Here is a 15,571-nt window from a genome sequence, read left to right as displayed (position 1 = left end):
GTCCATGGCTGTCCTAGCAGTCATTACTCTCCATATTCTCATTTTCTGCATAGTAGTCATCAGCATAGTACTGAGCTGTCCTAGAAAACGCGTTAATCTGTTGGTCAAAACTATTCATAGACTTCTGAGGCGGGAAAGAAGGAGCATTCTGGGGGAAATTTCCACGGCCCCTACCTCTAGGAGCCAGTTGAACACCTCGACCTCTTGCACCAGAAACACCATTCATACGCCGTAACAAAGCCGGACAACTAATCTTGAAATGACCCTCTTCCTTGCAATACGCACACTGATTCGGACCATACGGTAAACTCTGTTGAGAAGACTCGTTTCTTTGCGAGTTCCTCGAATACTGCTGGGGTTGCTGATAATCGCGCTGACTAGCAGTACGAGGCGGATAAGCTTGCTGCAGAAGGACTTTAGTTTCCAATTCTTTAGTCTTTTTATCTGCCTTTTCTAACTCATCTTTACGTCTACTCTCATAGTACTGGGCCGTAGCTAAAATCTGCGCTGACGTGGAAACAGCCCAAGCACTCTCAGAATCCCTCAACTTATTACATAGTTCAGGAAGCAAATTATGTACAAATTTGTCAACAAACTATCTTTGGCCACCCTCAGTAGCCATATCCTGACCACTATGATCGACGAAGGTCTCTTCAAACCGCGTGAAAAAGTCAGACACAGTCTCATCTTTCTTCTGTTTGCACGCAGACAACTTGTCCCAATTCACACGCAATTCGGGCATTAAAGTCTTCATATACGTGATAACTCTACCAGGAAGCTCTGCTACTAAAGGCTCGGGCTTAGAACCACCAACTTGTCTAGCATCAGCAGCAGCAATATTAACCCATGTGTCACCTAACTCTTGGTCATGATCTGCATGACGAATCTTTCCCCATAAAGGCTGTGGAACAACATGTCTATATCTGCTAAATTCATGATACAGGAGCTTGCAGTCTGTGATAACTCCTTATAATACCCTGCAGGATTTTTACGGGGATCAGGCAATGTCTGTTTTAGAGCCAAAACCTCAGATCTTTTCCAAGGAACATGTACCCACACATGCTGAAAATGCGGCGGAATGGCTAGATTCGCATTTGCATCACCTTCCCTCCAAACTGGGGGAACCTCTCTCATGGGATACTGTCGCGCCTTTTTCCTACCTGGCATGTCATGCTCAGATAGTGATCGAGAATTGCTCCCCTTACTCCTATAAGACAATAATGTCGCAACCGCTTGTTCAACATCGGCACCTACAATCATGCCATCTGCGAACTTGAACCGCACACGGAATAATTCAGGCATGTCGTGCTCTGGATCATTTCCCTCCAAATCTTCACGGAGAAATACACACATTTGTTCAAAAACATATCTCTGCGTAGATGCTTCCCACTGACGGAAGACTTCCATGACTGACTGAACGTCATATCTTACAGTATTGGTAACCCATTTACGTGCTAACTCATTTTAGTACTTCTCTCTTGATAATCAGGCAGTCGACTCCGCAACTGTCTTCGTTCTGGGTTAGGGGTCGTATTAGGCGACCCAAGGAAAGGTGAGAAAAGACCAGTGACAGTGTTTGCTACTCTCTGTCGAACAGAAGGAGAAACTGACGGAAAGGCAGATACGCCAGAAAAGACAGGCTGATGTAAAGCAGATGTGGAGGCAGTAGCAGAGGGAGTATTAGGATAAGCAGTTGGAGCAGTAGGCGAAGTCGTAGAGAAAACGGATGGAGTAGGTAGCAAAGACGGCGTCCCTTGAGAGGGCTGCGCCGGAGGAGTAGAAACCAGCTGAAGAGGAGCTGGTGATTGTGTTAGAACCTGTTGTCCAACAATAGGGTGTTGTACAACCAAAGGTTACTGTGGTGCTGTAGCACTTTGCGCATATGGAGGTGGTGAACTCAGTAGATGAGACATTAAAGGATCCTTATCAAGTTCTTCTTTTGATCCTCGTCCTTTACGCGGCAGAACTGGGTAGCACTTATCTACTGCTAGCTTCCTATTTCTAAGCGTTTGTTCATTCCCTTGTTCTTCCTCATTATCCCTGATTGCAACGGCAGCTTGTACCATTGACATACCTCTTTTATTTTTCTTTGCTAGTTTCATTTCTTTCTGTTTGGCTTCCTTGCGCCATAGGCGAAAGGAGTCAAACCTCGCCGGCCGGGCTTTCTTCTTGAAAAGTTTAACCTCTAGATTATCTAAAATCTCGGTGTCAAAACTACCATATTGGGGCCATTTTAAAACACCATTGTTTCTGGTGTATCGGATCCACACTTCATTATATGTGATAGGGCCTACGCCATGCTTCACATAGAGCTCATACGTTGGAGTTCCAATCGGAGGACCCGGACACGAGTCCTCCAATCGGGAGTCCCTACTACAACCAAGACAAAACAAATTTCCAAATCTGCTAAGACCAGGCATCTTCGCTCACTAGTCCAGCTTCAAACTTCAAAGGATTATCGAATACGATATTCTCGTGAATACACGAGTCCTTCGGCTTTGGCGCTTGCAAGTTCCAAATCAAAGCTATCCCAAGGGATATCGAACTAAGGACTGGGAGACGCTCCACTTATACTTAACTGAAGTATCGATGATCGATGACGTCACTAGAAGACTCGTCTATCGTTTCGCTCTACCAATCATCAAGGGTCCAAAACAGGGCGATAGTCAGGGCAGCAGTCCTTCGTAGCCGTCGGGACGCGGGGAATCTCGCAGCAAAGACCTTCGGAACCACGTCGACATACAGGGGTCGCTGAAGTGGCTGGCCGTCCTCTGGAATTTTCACACGAAGCTCCTCACGAACCTCTGGCTTCGACCGATACTGCTTGATTCCGCCCCGAGTTGGGCGCCAACTGAGGTACCGGGTTTTTATGGACCCGGCGGTGCCAGGGGGAACACCCAAAGACCTCTTGAGTCCTTCCTGTTTCGGACCACAGAAACAGTCTTCTAGGTGATGTCAAGGATCGAGTTTATTGGCTGCAACCAGTAACAGGTATCCTAGAAGTACAACAGCATGAAGCGCATGTATGTTCTCAGGAGACTGCTCGTTTTTACAGAACCAGCCGCTTCTTTTTATACACAAAAATAAGCTTCAGGCAAACATTCCTTATTTTACAGTTGGTCATACAAATATTTCTACTACAAAGAAAAAGCAGTCATGATGGCAAGCCCATATTTTAGTTTGTCCAGTTCGTGATGGATTTCCCGGCAAGGCCCAGAACTTCCATCAGATATCGACGGACCCCCAATAAAATCGGGCACCTCCTCCTTGTAAAACAAGTCATAAAGAAGAAACAGGGACAGGTGTGTAAGATTAGCCATAGCTTGTATGCGATGAACGGTTTATGACCTGTTGTGCCTTGATACTAATCTCATTCGGCCACTGGGATGGGAACTGCCCGAACAGGTTTGGCTTGAGGCAGTGGAGTCAGCTCGCCCAGGTCACAGAGGAGTCAGCAAAGGTGTACGTGTCCTTTCAGATCGAATTCAGCCTTGGTCATTTGACTATGTAAGGGCAATCACAAACTGGATGCCGCTCACAAAATGGAACCCGAGGGTTCAAGATGAAAACTACGATTTCAGGGTGATTTTGTCACTCAATCATGAGGAAAATGCTTAGGTATAGTATCTCAATCAATACCGGTCTGCCGATACCAAAATCGTCATGATGCAATGATATTTTGACACGAGTGTAGAGCTTCGGTTCCACACAATAACAGGGTCCAGAATTTTCAGTACCACACGAGTGTACCCTGGCCCTTTTTAAATCCATACTGGCTGTCGGCAAGAATACCCTCTTGCTCGACCCATTCCTCTAACCTAACCAGCATGACTCTACTCATGATCTTAACTGAGGAGTCAAGAAGGGAAATGGGGCCGTAATTTTTCACATCAGATCTGCTGCCCTTATTTTGTATTGGGATGATGATGGTTCCCCCCATGATTTGGGTGCCTCAGTACATGTTGTGGCGTTAAGTGATAGCCAAGATAGGACTCCACATCTCAGGGGCTGCTTTAAAAACATGCACAGGAACCCCGTTGGGGCCCTGGGCTTCCCCCCCTTACTAGCACGTATGGCAAGTTCAACCTCTGTGGCCGAAAAATCCAAAGGCAAAACAGCCCACCTTCCAAGGTTGGGGTCCACACAATTATGTCAATCAAAAATGGTTGAAAAATGGGCAACCCAGCCATCACTCGAAATATTCGAAGTTAGCTCTGGCATATTTACTTCTTTCAGGAAAGGAGAGTTCACAGTAGCCCAAAACAGTGTACTGTTAGATAATTGAGCAGCTTGGTTAAGAGAATCCCAGGCCAGCTGCTGTAACTCACTATTCCTCCGTTTCAGAGCACGCTTATATTCTGTTCTTAAATTACTTATAAAGTTAGTGTCTCTTGGCCTTTTAGCGAGTGCATGTTTTAATTCAGTTAGTAAACTGGTACATGTGTGGTCAAACCAACCTGGGCCATTTTTAGTTTGGGCACTACTGGGCCTAGTGAACCTGGCATCAATTAACTTGTTGATATTGTTAAAAGAAGATAAGACCTGGATGTGATCGGAACCATTATCAAGGATAAAGGTAAAATCGGACATACAATCCCTGACAATGGAGCTGATTAATTTATTGGCTTTTTCCCCTGTCCATCTTATTCTGACCCCATTGGGTCTGTGTGGTTCCACGTTATTAACTGTCATACCTGTTTTGATAAAACTTCCGTCCCACAATGTTGTTTCCAGGATAATACGATTATGATCACTAATCATAGTTTCTTCAATCCTTGGAACAGCACAGCTAGAATTGATGTTAGAAGAGATAACATGATCAATAACCGAGCTAGTATGCCGATTCTTAAAGGTAGGAATAGTTTCACCTTCTTAGCCTTTAGCAAAGCCCAAGATTTCCAGGTCATAGCAGCCCATAAATGAATTTAAAACCTCCCCATAGCTGTTATGCCCAAAATGCAAATCATCAAATCCGGCATTATTTGTGAACCCACAGACTTTGAGTAGAAAATTCACATAAAGGAGTGTTGAAATCACCGACCCATATAAAGTAAAAAAAAGACGTTTACTTCTAAAATTAACTTTTCAATAGCACTTGCCAGATCAGATATTACTGTAACCCTTGAGCTATCAAAAATGTTGTTATAATAGTTTAGCAGTAAAATGTTACGTCCTTGAACCTCAGATAACCAAAGAACCTGCACATGTGCTCCCACAGTTATATACCTCCTAACTACAATCGGGCGATTAATAGACACACGTGTCTGTAGTCCGCCTTTAGCTCTCCCTGGTCCAGTGCCCTGCGCCGGAAGATTACAAGGGGCAAACTTGTCAAAATTAACATCATCCCAACACCAAGTTTCTTGGAGGCATAGTATATCATAGGTGTTAATCTGGTCTAACCACCCTAGGACATTCCCCTTTGATTTCAAACCCGCAATATTCCAACTAGCAATTGTTATACCTTTGCTACTTATCCCAGTGCTATCGGGTATTACAATTACATTACTACCGTCTTCCTCCCTATGATTTCCGTTAGGAAGACCCCCGGGTCTTTGGTCAGGTCTAGGTAGACCACCTGTGTCAACCTAACTACCATAGGGTTATCATCTGCCTCTCTCAACAGTGCATCTAAAATCTCACATTGGGGGGGCTCAGAAACCTCGCTCGGCTACCATAGGGTTATCACTAGCCTCGCTCACCAATGCATCTGAAATCCCACTCAGGGGGGTCTCAGAGACCTGGGGAAGTCAGTCATTGGTGTCTAAGCTGCTTAGGGCATGAAATCGGTTTTGCAATGGGATATTCAGACCGGGCCTATATATAAATGGGAATTGCCTAGTATTGTTATCATTTGGGATAGCTTTGCTAAGGTGGCTCTAAAAGTAACCAAGTGGACGAGCGTAAACACTGTTATCAGTGGACAGTAAGGATGCTGCTCTCAACAAAACAGTAGCAGCATGTTGGCGGTGTTTAAAGTTAATAACACAGTCACCCCTGCTACTCTTTGTAGAGTAGCCGATCCAGTTCACCCTTCTAGTTGTTAAAATCTGAATATCCGACTGGAAACCCACAGTGCCTATGCAACCAGGAGACTGTTTTGTTTTTTAAGGAGCATGTGGTTCTTGATGGGACTGAGTCATACATGTTTCAACAGGGGGTACATTAGTTAGGACAACCACGTAAGGGGCACAATCTGGGGGGTGATTGATAGAACGCCTTCTCTTCACTTCTGTCCACCCCTCTTTGTTCTCAGCCACAGGGGTGGCCTTATTTACCAGGCAAATGCTAGGTGAGCTATCTAGTATGACTGTCTCTTTAACACTGTGCCTCCCCTCTACTGGGGTTGTAACCTCTCTGCTCACTCTTGTGCCCTTCTCAATGTTCTTAGGCTTTCCAACCAGTGCAATATGAGAATCCAAAAGGTCTCCTAATCTGGTTACTTCAGCAGAAATCAGGTCTAGTTTGGCCACTAAGGGTTTAATAATACTTTCTAGCTTAGCATTAAAAATTCTAACCAATAGCTCTAATTGCTCATTATTTAGTTTAACAGTACCTTCATTTTCCGTGGCAACCTCCTCACTCACAATACTTTTGGGGGGGGGTTCCAACTCTTTTTTTTTTTTTTTTTTTTTTTTTTTTTTTTTAATTACGATTTCCCCCACGTCTAGTTGGAACTTTCTGCAGGCTCGAACTACTCTACGTGGCGGGGAAGCATGTACTGATGTATTACAGTAATCGGGGGAATCATCCAGCACAATTGGACTTGGAGCTACTAACACCGGGGCCTCATTATCAGTAACATCCACATTTTCCACCTCACAGCTATCTAATGCAGATGCGCCTAAGGAAGTTGACAGTCGGTGGACTACCACGTCCTATTGATAATCGTCGATCGTTATTAATTTTCTTAACTACCTTGACTAAATAGTTATCCAATGTGGCGGGCACTGGGGGTTTTTTCACTATCTTTTGTTTAGACATTATTAAAACCGCCGACAAGGCACACAATGCTATATTATAAGGCCGAAAGCTATCATGAAATAATGCGATACAATTATCTGACACAAATATAACGTATCAAAGTCTTTAAAACAATATATTTAAATGTCTCACGAGTTGGGCAGAGAAGGCCCTGGATGTAAGGCCAGGGTTTGTGGCCCAGCCCAGCCTCGACCTGCCCCTGACTACCACAGACTGTCCCGCCCTTGTCTAGGCGCTGCCCGCGCACGTCCTGCGGCGCGGAAGGCGTTCCCTTCTCTCAATGCGCCTCCGGGCGCGTTGGTGACGTCGCTGCCGCTGCGCCGGACCCGGGGCTGCTGGGAATTGTAGTGTTGCCCACTGCTGGTGGGTCCGGCGTGCTCGCCCTGCAACCCTGCAGCAGTTTCCCCTCACTGCGCGAAGCAGGGGGATGGAGAGAATGCCGTTGCCCTCACGGCGGGTGAAGGGTGAGCATGTGAGTCAGCCGTTCCCCTCACGGCGCGGTAGTGTTGACCTGCTATGTGCCCCCGATCGCGTTCGGCGCTCCCTTCTCTTAATGCGCCTCCGGGCGCGTTGGTGACGCCGCTGCGCCGGACCCCAGGCTTTTGGGAATTGTAGTGTTGCCCACTGCTGGTGGGTCCGGGGTGCTCGCCCTGCAACCCTGCAGCCATTTCCCTCACGGCGCGAAGCAGGGGGAAGGAGGAAATGCCGTTGCCCTCACGGCGGGTGAAGAGTGAGCAGGTGAGTCAGCCGTTCCCCTCACGTTGCGGTAGTGTTGACCTGCTATGTGCCCCCTAGTCTTTGAGTCTTAGTCTGATAGAGAGCAAGTGCAGCTCGTTGTTGTTTAGTGTTCCGGTTTACTCATGTCATACTCATGTTAAAATTACTTTTAAGTGTTAAATGTCCCCACTATGTGAAAATGTTGAAACCTGCCGTCGTTCGTTGGACCTTGTCTATCCTATTAATGAGTGTGCAACCTGCCATTACATCTTGAGATCAGCTAACCCGAAGAGGGGGGAGAGTCAAGTAATATATATACACGAAACCAGTTGAATGGCAAATGTTTTATGGAATTGCAGATCCCTCCTAAGACACAAATTACAGCTTTTTATCCTCTTAGACAAACAGCTGGAAGCCATCTTTTATCCATAAAAAAATGTGAATGTAGTTTTTTATCCTGGTCAAATCCCAGGATGTGAAAGCTTAGTCTTTTCAATCAGACTATCATCTACTGGGTTTCCAAGTGATGCAGGCAATGTTCTATTTTTTTTAAAATCATCCTCCAGGTACTTTCGCATGCCCAATTGTGCTCCGAGGCAATGGCCCTGTATGACTACTTTAAACGCGTCCGACTCCAGAAGTCACGAGGATGCTGTATGTGCATTTTCGCTGAAGTAAGTATCGATGGCGGAGCTTAGAGCCTCCAGGGACAGTGGCTCTTCCAGGCTCTCAGGCTGAAGACGCCATCTGGGAATGGCAGACTGGATCCTGTTCCATGACAACCGCAGATACTGTGGGTTGTGATCTGAATGAGTTCGGCCCATAAATCCCATATCAGCCGCTGCCAGGCATAATGTAATTCATGCAGATCAGTCTCTAACCTCACGTGGAGACCGTGGGAGCCCGAATAATAGAAGTACACATTATCAACAGGATAACTTTGGTGCCAGACATCTGCAAGACTCCAGTGTGCCATCCACGTGTTCAGCGCTTTAGCTGCAAGCTCTGAAGGAGCACCAGAGCGGGGGAAGAAGCAGTCGAGCACTGTGTCCAGCACACAGTTAAAATCACCACCCTGATGCCAGGGCATCCCATGCCAGCTAGAGAGCTGGCCCGTCAAAGTGTCATGGAAAGACAGCTGGTCTGTGTTCGGTGCATACAGGGACCCCCGCACTATGTGCCCACCATCTAGTCGGCCTTTTATCGACACGTAGGCCCTCAGTCAATGATCGTTTCCTCGACGGCAAAGGGGGTGCCTGGCTTAATCCAGATTAGTGCCCCCGGGCGACTGCTGAGTAACCTGTGGCATATAACTGCCCACACCATCTCCTCTGCAAACAGGCGACTTCAGTGGACTACGGTTTGTCTCCTGCAAAATGACCATTTGGGCTGGTGTTTCCTCAAGTAGGAGTATAATGAGTATCTATGAGCTGGGGTTTGGCTCCCCCGATCATTCCTGGTGTAGACAATTATGGGCGTAATTGCAGCAGTGAGATATATATGCATGTGGTGGTTGGGTCACGGTGGCCGGCCTGTACTGCAGGTTGAGGGTGATGTGTAAAACGCGCAGAAATGCGACCCCAAATGATAGTAGTGGGGGCGTGTCATGGCAACATAACCATAGTAAACAAGAGCACACTGTAAACAACTCTACAAATACCTTAAGGGAGAGTCTGTAACAAGGAGCCGTCCAAACCAGAGACCAATCTGTAAAGCCACCCCCTGCCCGCGCAGACCCCGCAAAGCCCAATGAGGATGTGAGTAACAGGGGTGCCCCACAAAACATTTGAAAGCTCAACATGCCCCAAATATCAGAACTCTTCATACATATAATAATACATTGTTAATTGCTCAGTAATACTAGATACAGATTAATGGTACTTGCATGTCTGCAAAGTTCCGACTGGTGCCCATGACCTTCTGGTCCTCCGCATAGTGTCATGCTATATAGTCTGCTGATTGCATAGTGACCTCAGGCAGGGTAATGGAGTCCAAGGAGGAGGAGGCGGCGACCTCCGCAGACTCATCGCTGCCCCGCTCCTGGAGGTTCTCCCCAGATATCGAATCCTTTCTGGCTTCACTGATTTCAGCTGCAGCGGTCTTGTATAATTTGTTCGGTGTTGGGATCGAGCCCAGCAACATTCTCCCATGTCCTGCGCCGCCTCCTCATGCAGTCCCCAGCGCCATCTCCTCCCGGTGTCACAGGGGGTGAGGTAGGGTGCCCAGGTGATTATACAGAGCTACGCTGGAAATCTCAAAGAGTATTTAAGCTCCAGGTTACGTAGCTGGCGCGTCACCTCAGGAAGGAGCGTTGGCGCTTCTTCACTGCAGCCATGTAGTCCGGAAATAGCAGATCTTGGCCATTTTTGAACATGAATTAACAGTAGTTTGCGAGCTTCCTGCAGGATCGTGTCTCTGTCCCTATAATGCAGAACTTGTAACAGAAATGGTAGGGGTCCAGCCCCCGGTAGGGGATGCCTCGTTGGGACCCAATGTGCACGCTCCACAGCAAAATGTTAAATCAGCTTCCCAGTAGGTCCTGGATCCAGTTTTCGACAAAGCTGGGCAGCGTCCCCTCCTCGCTCTCTGCGAGGCCAACGGCACAGATGTTGTTACGCATGGATCGACGCTCTGAGACCTCTGCTCTGCGTTCTTGTGTGTGCCCTTGAGCCAACAGATCTTTCAACTGAGCTCCTGCCTCATGTGTTTTCGGGGCCAGTTTGTCTAGGGTGTCTCCCAGCGCTCTGGTTTTATTTGCAAGTTTTCGGTGGTCAGCATGCAAAAGGTTGAGGTCCATCACCATAGCATCTATCTTGCCCTTTAGCGAGGAGCGCGTCTGCTCCAGGGAGGTTCCCAGCTTCTCGACTGCAGCAAGAAAAGCATCCAGTTTGTGGGAGATGGCATCACTGGGCGAAGTGTCCGACACTTTGTCCAGCTGACCCCGGGCCATCTGTACCTGTCCAGGCGGAACCCCCACACCGCAACACAGGCGGCCCATGTCAGACATATTTCGCCGATTGCTCACCTATTATGGGCCATCGTTCCTAAGGTGCCGACCCTGGCTTCAAGGTCGGGTCTGATTGTGTTCAGCCCCCCCTCCTACCGCAGGCGTACCGCAGAGATGAGCCAGTGGGAGAGCCACAGCACAATCACTTGAAGTACCCAGAGAGCGAACCAGGGGAGTATTGTAGTCCAATCCAGGTGCAGCGTGGGTGAGGCCGGGCACCCCACATGGCGGCACCTGAAGCCGGCGCCTCCTGCACAAAATCAGCAGGCAAGCAGGCCCCCCAGCATAGAAGGGACACATCAAAAGCAGCCCTCCAGTTGTCCCCTCAGCAAGAGACCACAGGGTGCCCTCGTCGCGTGTTGCCGCAGGTCAGGTTGCCTTTCTGTTGCATACAGTGGGGGCCCTCCGCTCCACCCCAGCAATGTTCACAGCTCCTGTTGATTCCACTATCAATCTGGGCCGCCGGTCATCGAACCACAGCAGCATCGCAATCCACTTGCTGCAGCTGCCTGCGACCTTCGGCCGCTGTCCAGCCGTTCTGACCATCAGCCACCTTCAGGTGGGCCTACAGGGGCCAGCCATCAGTCCAGAGAGCCGCCCAGGTCAGGCGCAGAGCCCCTGTAGCACAACAGCGCAGGAAGGCGAAGCTCCGGCCTTGTCTCGTCTCCCAACGCCCAGTCAACAGTGCACCAGCTCCTGCACTTGTGGCCAGGCAAGTACCGCAAGCTGCATAGGTCCAGGCCTCCCCGCTGCGCGTCCTGACCGCAGCAGGACAACTCCTCGGGGGCAAGAGGGCCATGGTTGCCCTGACACGGGGGGCGGGATCCCAACACCAGGACCGCCTCACCTTCCCTCCAAGCTCCACTGGCACCAGCACATCTGGGTGCCACTCACTGCTCGGCCGCAGGCCCACTTCAATGCTCCCCGCCATCTGCAGGGAGATCATTGTCACAGCAGCAGCTAGAGCACGCCTCACTCAAGTCCAGCCTACATCAGGATGCGCAAGGGTAGCGGGCACAGCCACCGGGCTCCTTCAATAAGCGTATATTGTCCGGATTACTGGGGATGAGAAGCAGAGCGCTAAGCTGTTGCGTCCATTATCATGGCGAGCTTAGCTGCGTCCCCTTGCTTCTGGTACTTTTTATGCCCTTTTTTCCCATTGGAAGGCTTATTTTGTTTCATCTTCTTGTTCTCTTTTCTGTTCATATTAGATGAAGCTCTGTATATTTCTCTTCCGTCCATGGTCTCTGCCATCATTAGGCTATTTTGTTTTGCCTTGCCATTCTTACTTGAAGCCATGTTCTCAAGGTCCGTTCTCACCTCATGCTCTGGTTCTTTCATCTGTGATGCTCAAGGCCTCTGACTCTCTTGATGCTCTTCTTTTTTCCAGCTGGCTTTGTCATCCCGTGGTGCAAGGCGAACAAGACCACCTATGAAGCCTTTTATCCTGACCAGAGATGCAGCTCAGGCCAAGTAAGTGACCTCTGCAATATCTTCTCCCTTCTCTGTCCTAGGCACACTGTGCCACAGGCATTAGTTTCACATAACCCACTTGCACACAAGTTGATGCATTTCCCTTATGAGTGTACCCCATCCCCACCCATTGTATATGAAAAGCCACTCTAGCAAACACAAATTGCCAGTAGCATCAGCTGCCACCTAGTAACATGGGATGAAAAAGTATGCCGCAATCACATTCTCTAGGTGCAATCTATATAAGGAGCGAAGTTAAACGGGAGGGTGTCTACCCGTGAGTGCAAGACTTAATGCCAGGGTTTCACATGAAATACATTTAGATTCATTGACTGTAAGGAAGCAATCTTCATATAAAATAGTTAGTGACAAAATCCAGGGCTCCTTGTCCTACATTGAAAGGATCCTGATCTAAAACTAGAAAAGTGTCCCATGGGCACCCACTGCGATGATGGAGGTTCTGTACAAACTGATTAGGTGAACAAGTAGAGTATGAACTGTTTGGCGAAGCACCAGAGGGACTTCATTAATGTACGAGCCAGGTGTATGCCGCCCAGACATGGTTAAAAGCCTCTGTGTTAGACCTCACTAACAAGAGCTCCCCCAATATAACATTTTAGGTTTGGTAATTGGGGGAGAACATACATGATTGATAAGCATTTCTTCATAACCTGTCTACTTCACATGGGAAATTAATTTAGAATACTCATTGACCCTACAACATCATTCATAAATTTGTTTTATTCTTTATAAATTTCTTTCCGATTCATTAATTTAATTCTTTAATAATGTAAAACCCTCCGTGCTAACAGAAATATTTGTCCAGGGCAGTAATTAATCTCTTTTGAATGGTAAAATGCCATTATGCCATTGATGAGATGCTATCACAGTGCTACAGCAGATATGGTGAGTGCTTAGGCCGTCTACTCATTAGCAAGCCATTGAATCAGTCTGTCTTTAATGTATTCGTATGACTATTTCTTGGGGTCACAGGGCATTCAGAATTTGTCGGGCATTATTAGTGACAAACACCTCACCCCCAACTCTTCAGTAAATGTTTCCTCTTATAGTCTGACAGTAGGAGAGATTTCTAAGATGAGAACACTAGAGAAGATTAATTAGCCATCAGAAATATTACAAGTGGTGAGAGGTCAACTTTGCACTCCAACCAAAATGAAATATCCAAAGGTCCTTGAATATTACACATGCTAAAAGTGCCTTAATGAGAAAGTATCCTATAGGCTGTTATGACTGCAGCCTTGGACGCGGGAAGACGTACTTACATTTTGAGTGGATTTGTAAAATATATTTTGCAGTTTCGATTGGCGTTCCATGTACAAAAGCATAATGTAATGCCCTGGAAAAAGCAGACATTGAAAAGTAGAATATCTGTCTGTACCCCCATACCATTGAAGCGATTTAAGACGTTCTTGTTTCAGAGCTGAATGACGTTTGTAACTGTTTGCGGCATGTTTTCGAATGTGTATATGTGCATATGTTTTTACGCATTTGTTGGATGATATACCTCCAATCGGACTATAGATTCGGATTACTAGAATTTAATAAGATTGCTGGATTTTGTTTAATAAAGGTAATATCCAAGCTTAGTAGCTCGAGTGCAAACACTAAGTTGACTACACATAAAACGTAGGCTCATAGTCTTCTTATTAGTTAAAAGATATTTTATTCTAAAGACGAGAGCGGCTAATCACTCTACCATTCCCAATAGACTTTGGTCTGTCCTTTTTGAGCCTTAGGCTAAATCAACTTTATAGATACTTAAGTTGATACTCTCTCAGCTTGCAAAACCACCACCTCCAATCCCCAAGCCGGCAGATTAACTTTGGTGGCCCCAGTCTGGTTTAATGCAAGTTTTTTGTGTTGTGATCAAAACCGTTGTTAAGTGATGTTTATATTCAGACCTTTGTAACTTGAGGTGAAAGGTTCTGAACATGAAACTAAATTCCGGAAAATACATCAGCTGCTTGAGTCCAGACCTTCACCAATTATCAGAGTAAGTTAATGTATTGCAGCTACAGATGTGCTTCCCGCATCTGTACTGCAGCCCCTAGCTTGTCGTAAAACCCCAGGGTCTCTTATAAGACTAATGCTTTCATTGTAATGCCAGTAATCTAGTTTCTCAGAGGTATGCAATATAATGTAGTGAATTATTATTTGTCAGAGATGAGGCAACAGAGGGACATAGGGCTGGTGGGAAGTGGGGGATGATCTAGAAAAAACCTAAGCAATGTCTGTTAAACCAGTCATGTGGCCTAACTCCACTCATACGCAAGTACCAGCTTTGTACTGGACTATGTTGTGGTGGACCGGAATGGCTTAAGTGTTTCTTGCAGATCTTTTTTTATTCACTGCATGTACTTCCCTGACAGGGTCCTTGGTGCTGGGTATCCAAGTCTTCCTACCATGACTGTGGACCAATGGTACGACCAGCAACGGATGCATTGTGCCCCCCAAGGGATCCCACGTGGAGGAGAAGGTAAGACCAAAGTGTGTCTTTCACACTTTGCATTGAGTGGTTTTGAAAACAGAAACATGGTGGATATAGAAAATCATATGTTCGAGGCATGCGAGCTGGAGATCACATGCTTTGCATACTCCTGCCATCTAGTGTTGGGTCTGGATATTTGCAAGTTGTTTTTCTACGAAGAAGCCTTTCCAGTCAGGAGGTAAGGTGACTCCCCCTTTCAGTAATAGTGCGCATCAGCATCAACTCCATTGTTAGATTGTTTTTTTCCTCCCTCGGCTCGGACGTGTATTGTTGAGCACCGTTTCCGAATCAGTCCGTGCGCAATCCACTCTACCCTCGACGGTATTTTTTTCGAATGAGTTTCCTTTTCTCTGCGATTAAACTCGACCATCAAGAAATGTCCATTTCAATTGGAAATTTGAGGGCGACCTTCCAGCCTATCCACGTCTGTCCGGCTCCTTGTCGATGGAACGGACTCTGTTCAAATTCTGACCCTGTGCCACTTTAAATATGACTTCAATCAGGTGTGTAACTTGTGCTTGTCTCCAAAGCACAAAGAGCAAGACTGAGACTCATGCCCATCCTTCAGATCGAAGAAAACTCTGTGATCGTCAAGCTCGACGGTGAGAGAAATAGTGGCAGACTTAGACGACACACTGGATCTCTTCGGAAGAGGAGCTCTCAGTGGCTGAATAAGAACAGGCTTTAGCGTAGTCTGACTCCGAATCAGAGTTGCAAATTGACCTTAAGGATGACGATGTGCTATAGGCACAATGGGACGCGAGTACAGAAGATCCCCTTCTCCCCCACCCACTGTCCTGTCCCTAAAAAAATCGAAGTCTTTAGCACCACCTCTGCCTGCAGGCCAAGGTCGGCACTGAGAAGAGGTTTCCAACGCTCCA

At 47.0% G+C, this 15,571-nt stretch overlaps 1 protein-coding gene across 1 annotated transcript in view; it reads left to right on the top strand.

Annotated features, from left to right (window-relative positions):
* IGBP1 (immunoglobulin binding protein 1) overlaps positions 1–15,571 on the top strand; it is a 106,581-nt gene that overhangs the window by 51,859 nt on the left and 39,151 nt on the right. Inside the window, exons 4-5 of the mRNA XM_086918329.1 lie at positions 12,099–12,181; positions 14,572–14,678. Coding sequence (XP_086774455.1) covers positions 12,099–12,181; positions 14,572–14,678 — 190 coding nt within the window. The remainder of the gene's footprint in view (positions 1–12,098; positions 12,182–14,571; positions 14,679–15,571) is intronic.

This window comes from Lissotriton vulgaris, chromosome 4_1 (assembly GCF_964263255.1).
Source record: "Lissotriton vulgaris chromosome 4_1, aLisVul1.2, whole genome shotgun sequence".
Taxonomy (NCBI): domain Eukaryota; kingdom Metazoa; phylum Chordata; class Amphibia; order Caudata; family Salamandridae; genus Lissotriton; species Lissotriton vulgaris.
This window is presented reverse-complemented; position numbering and strand designations above follow the sequence as displayed.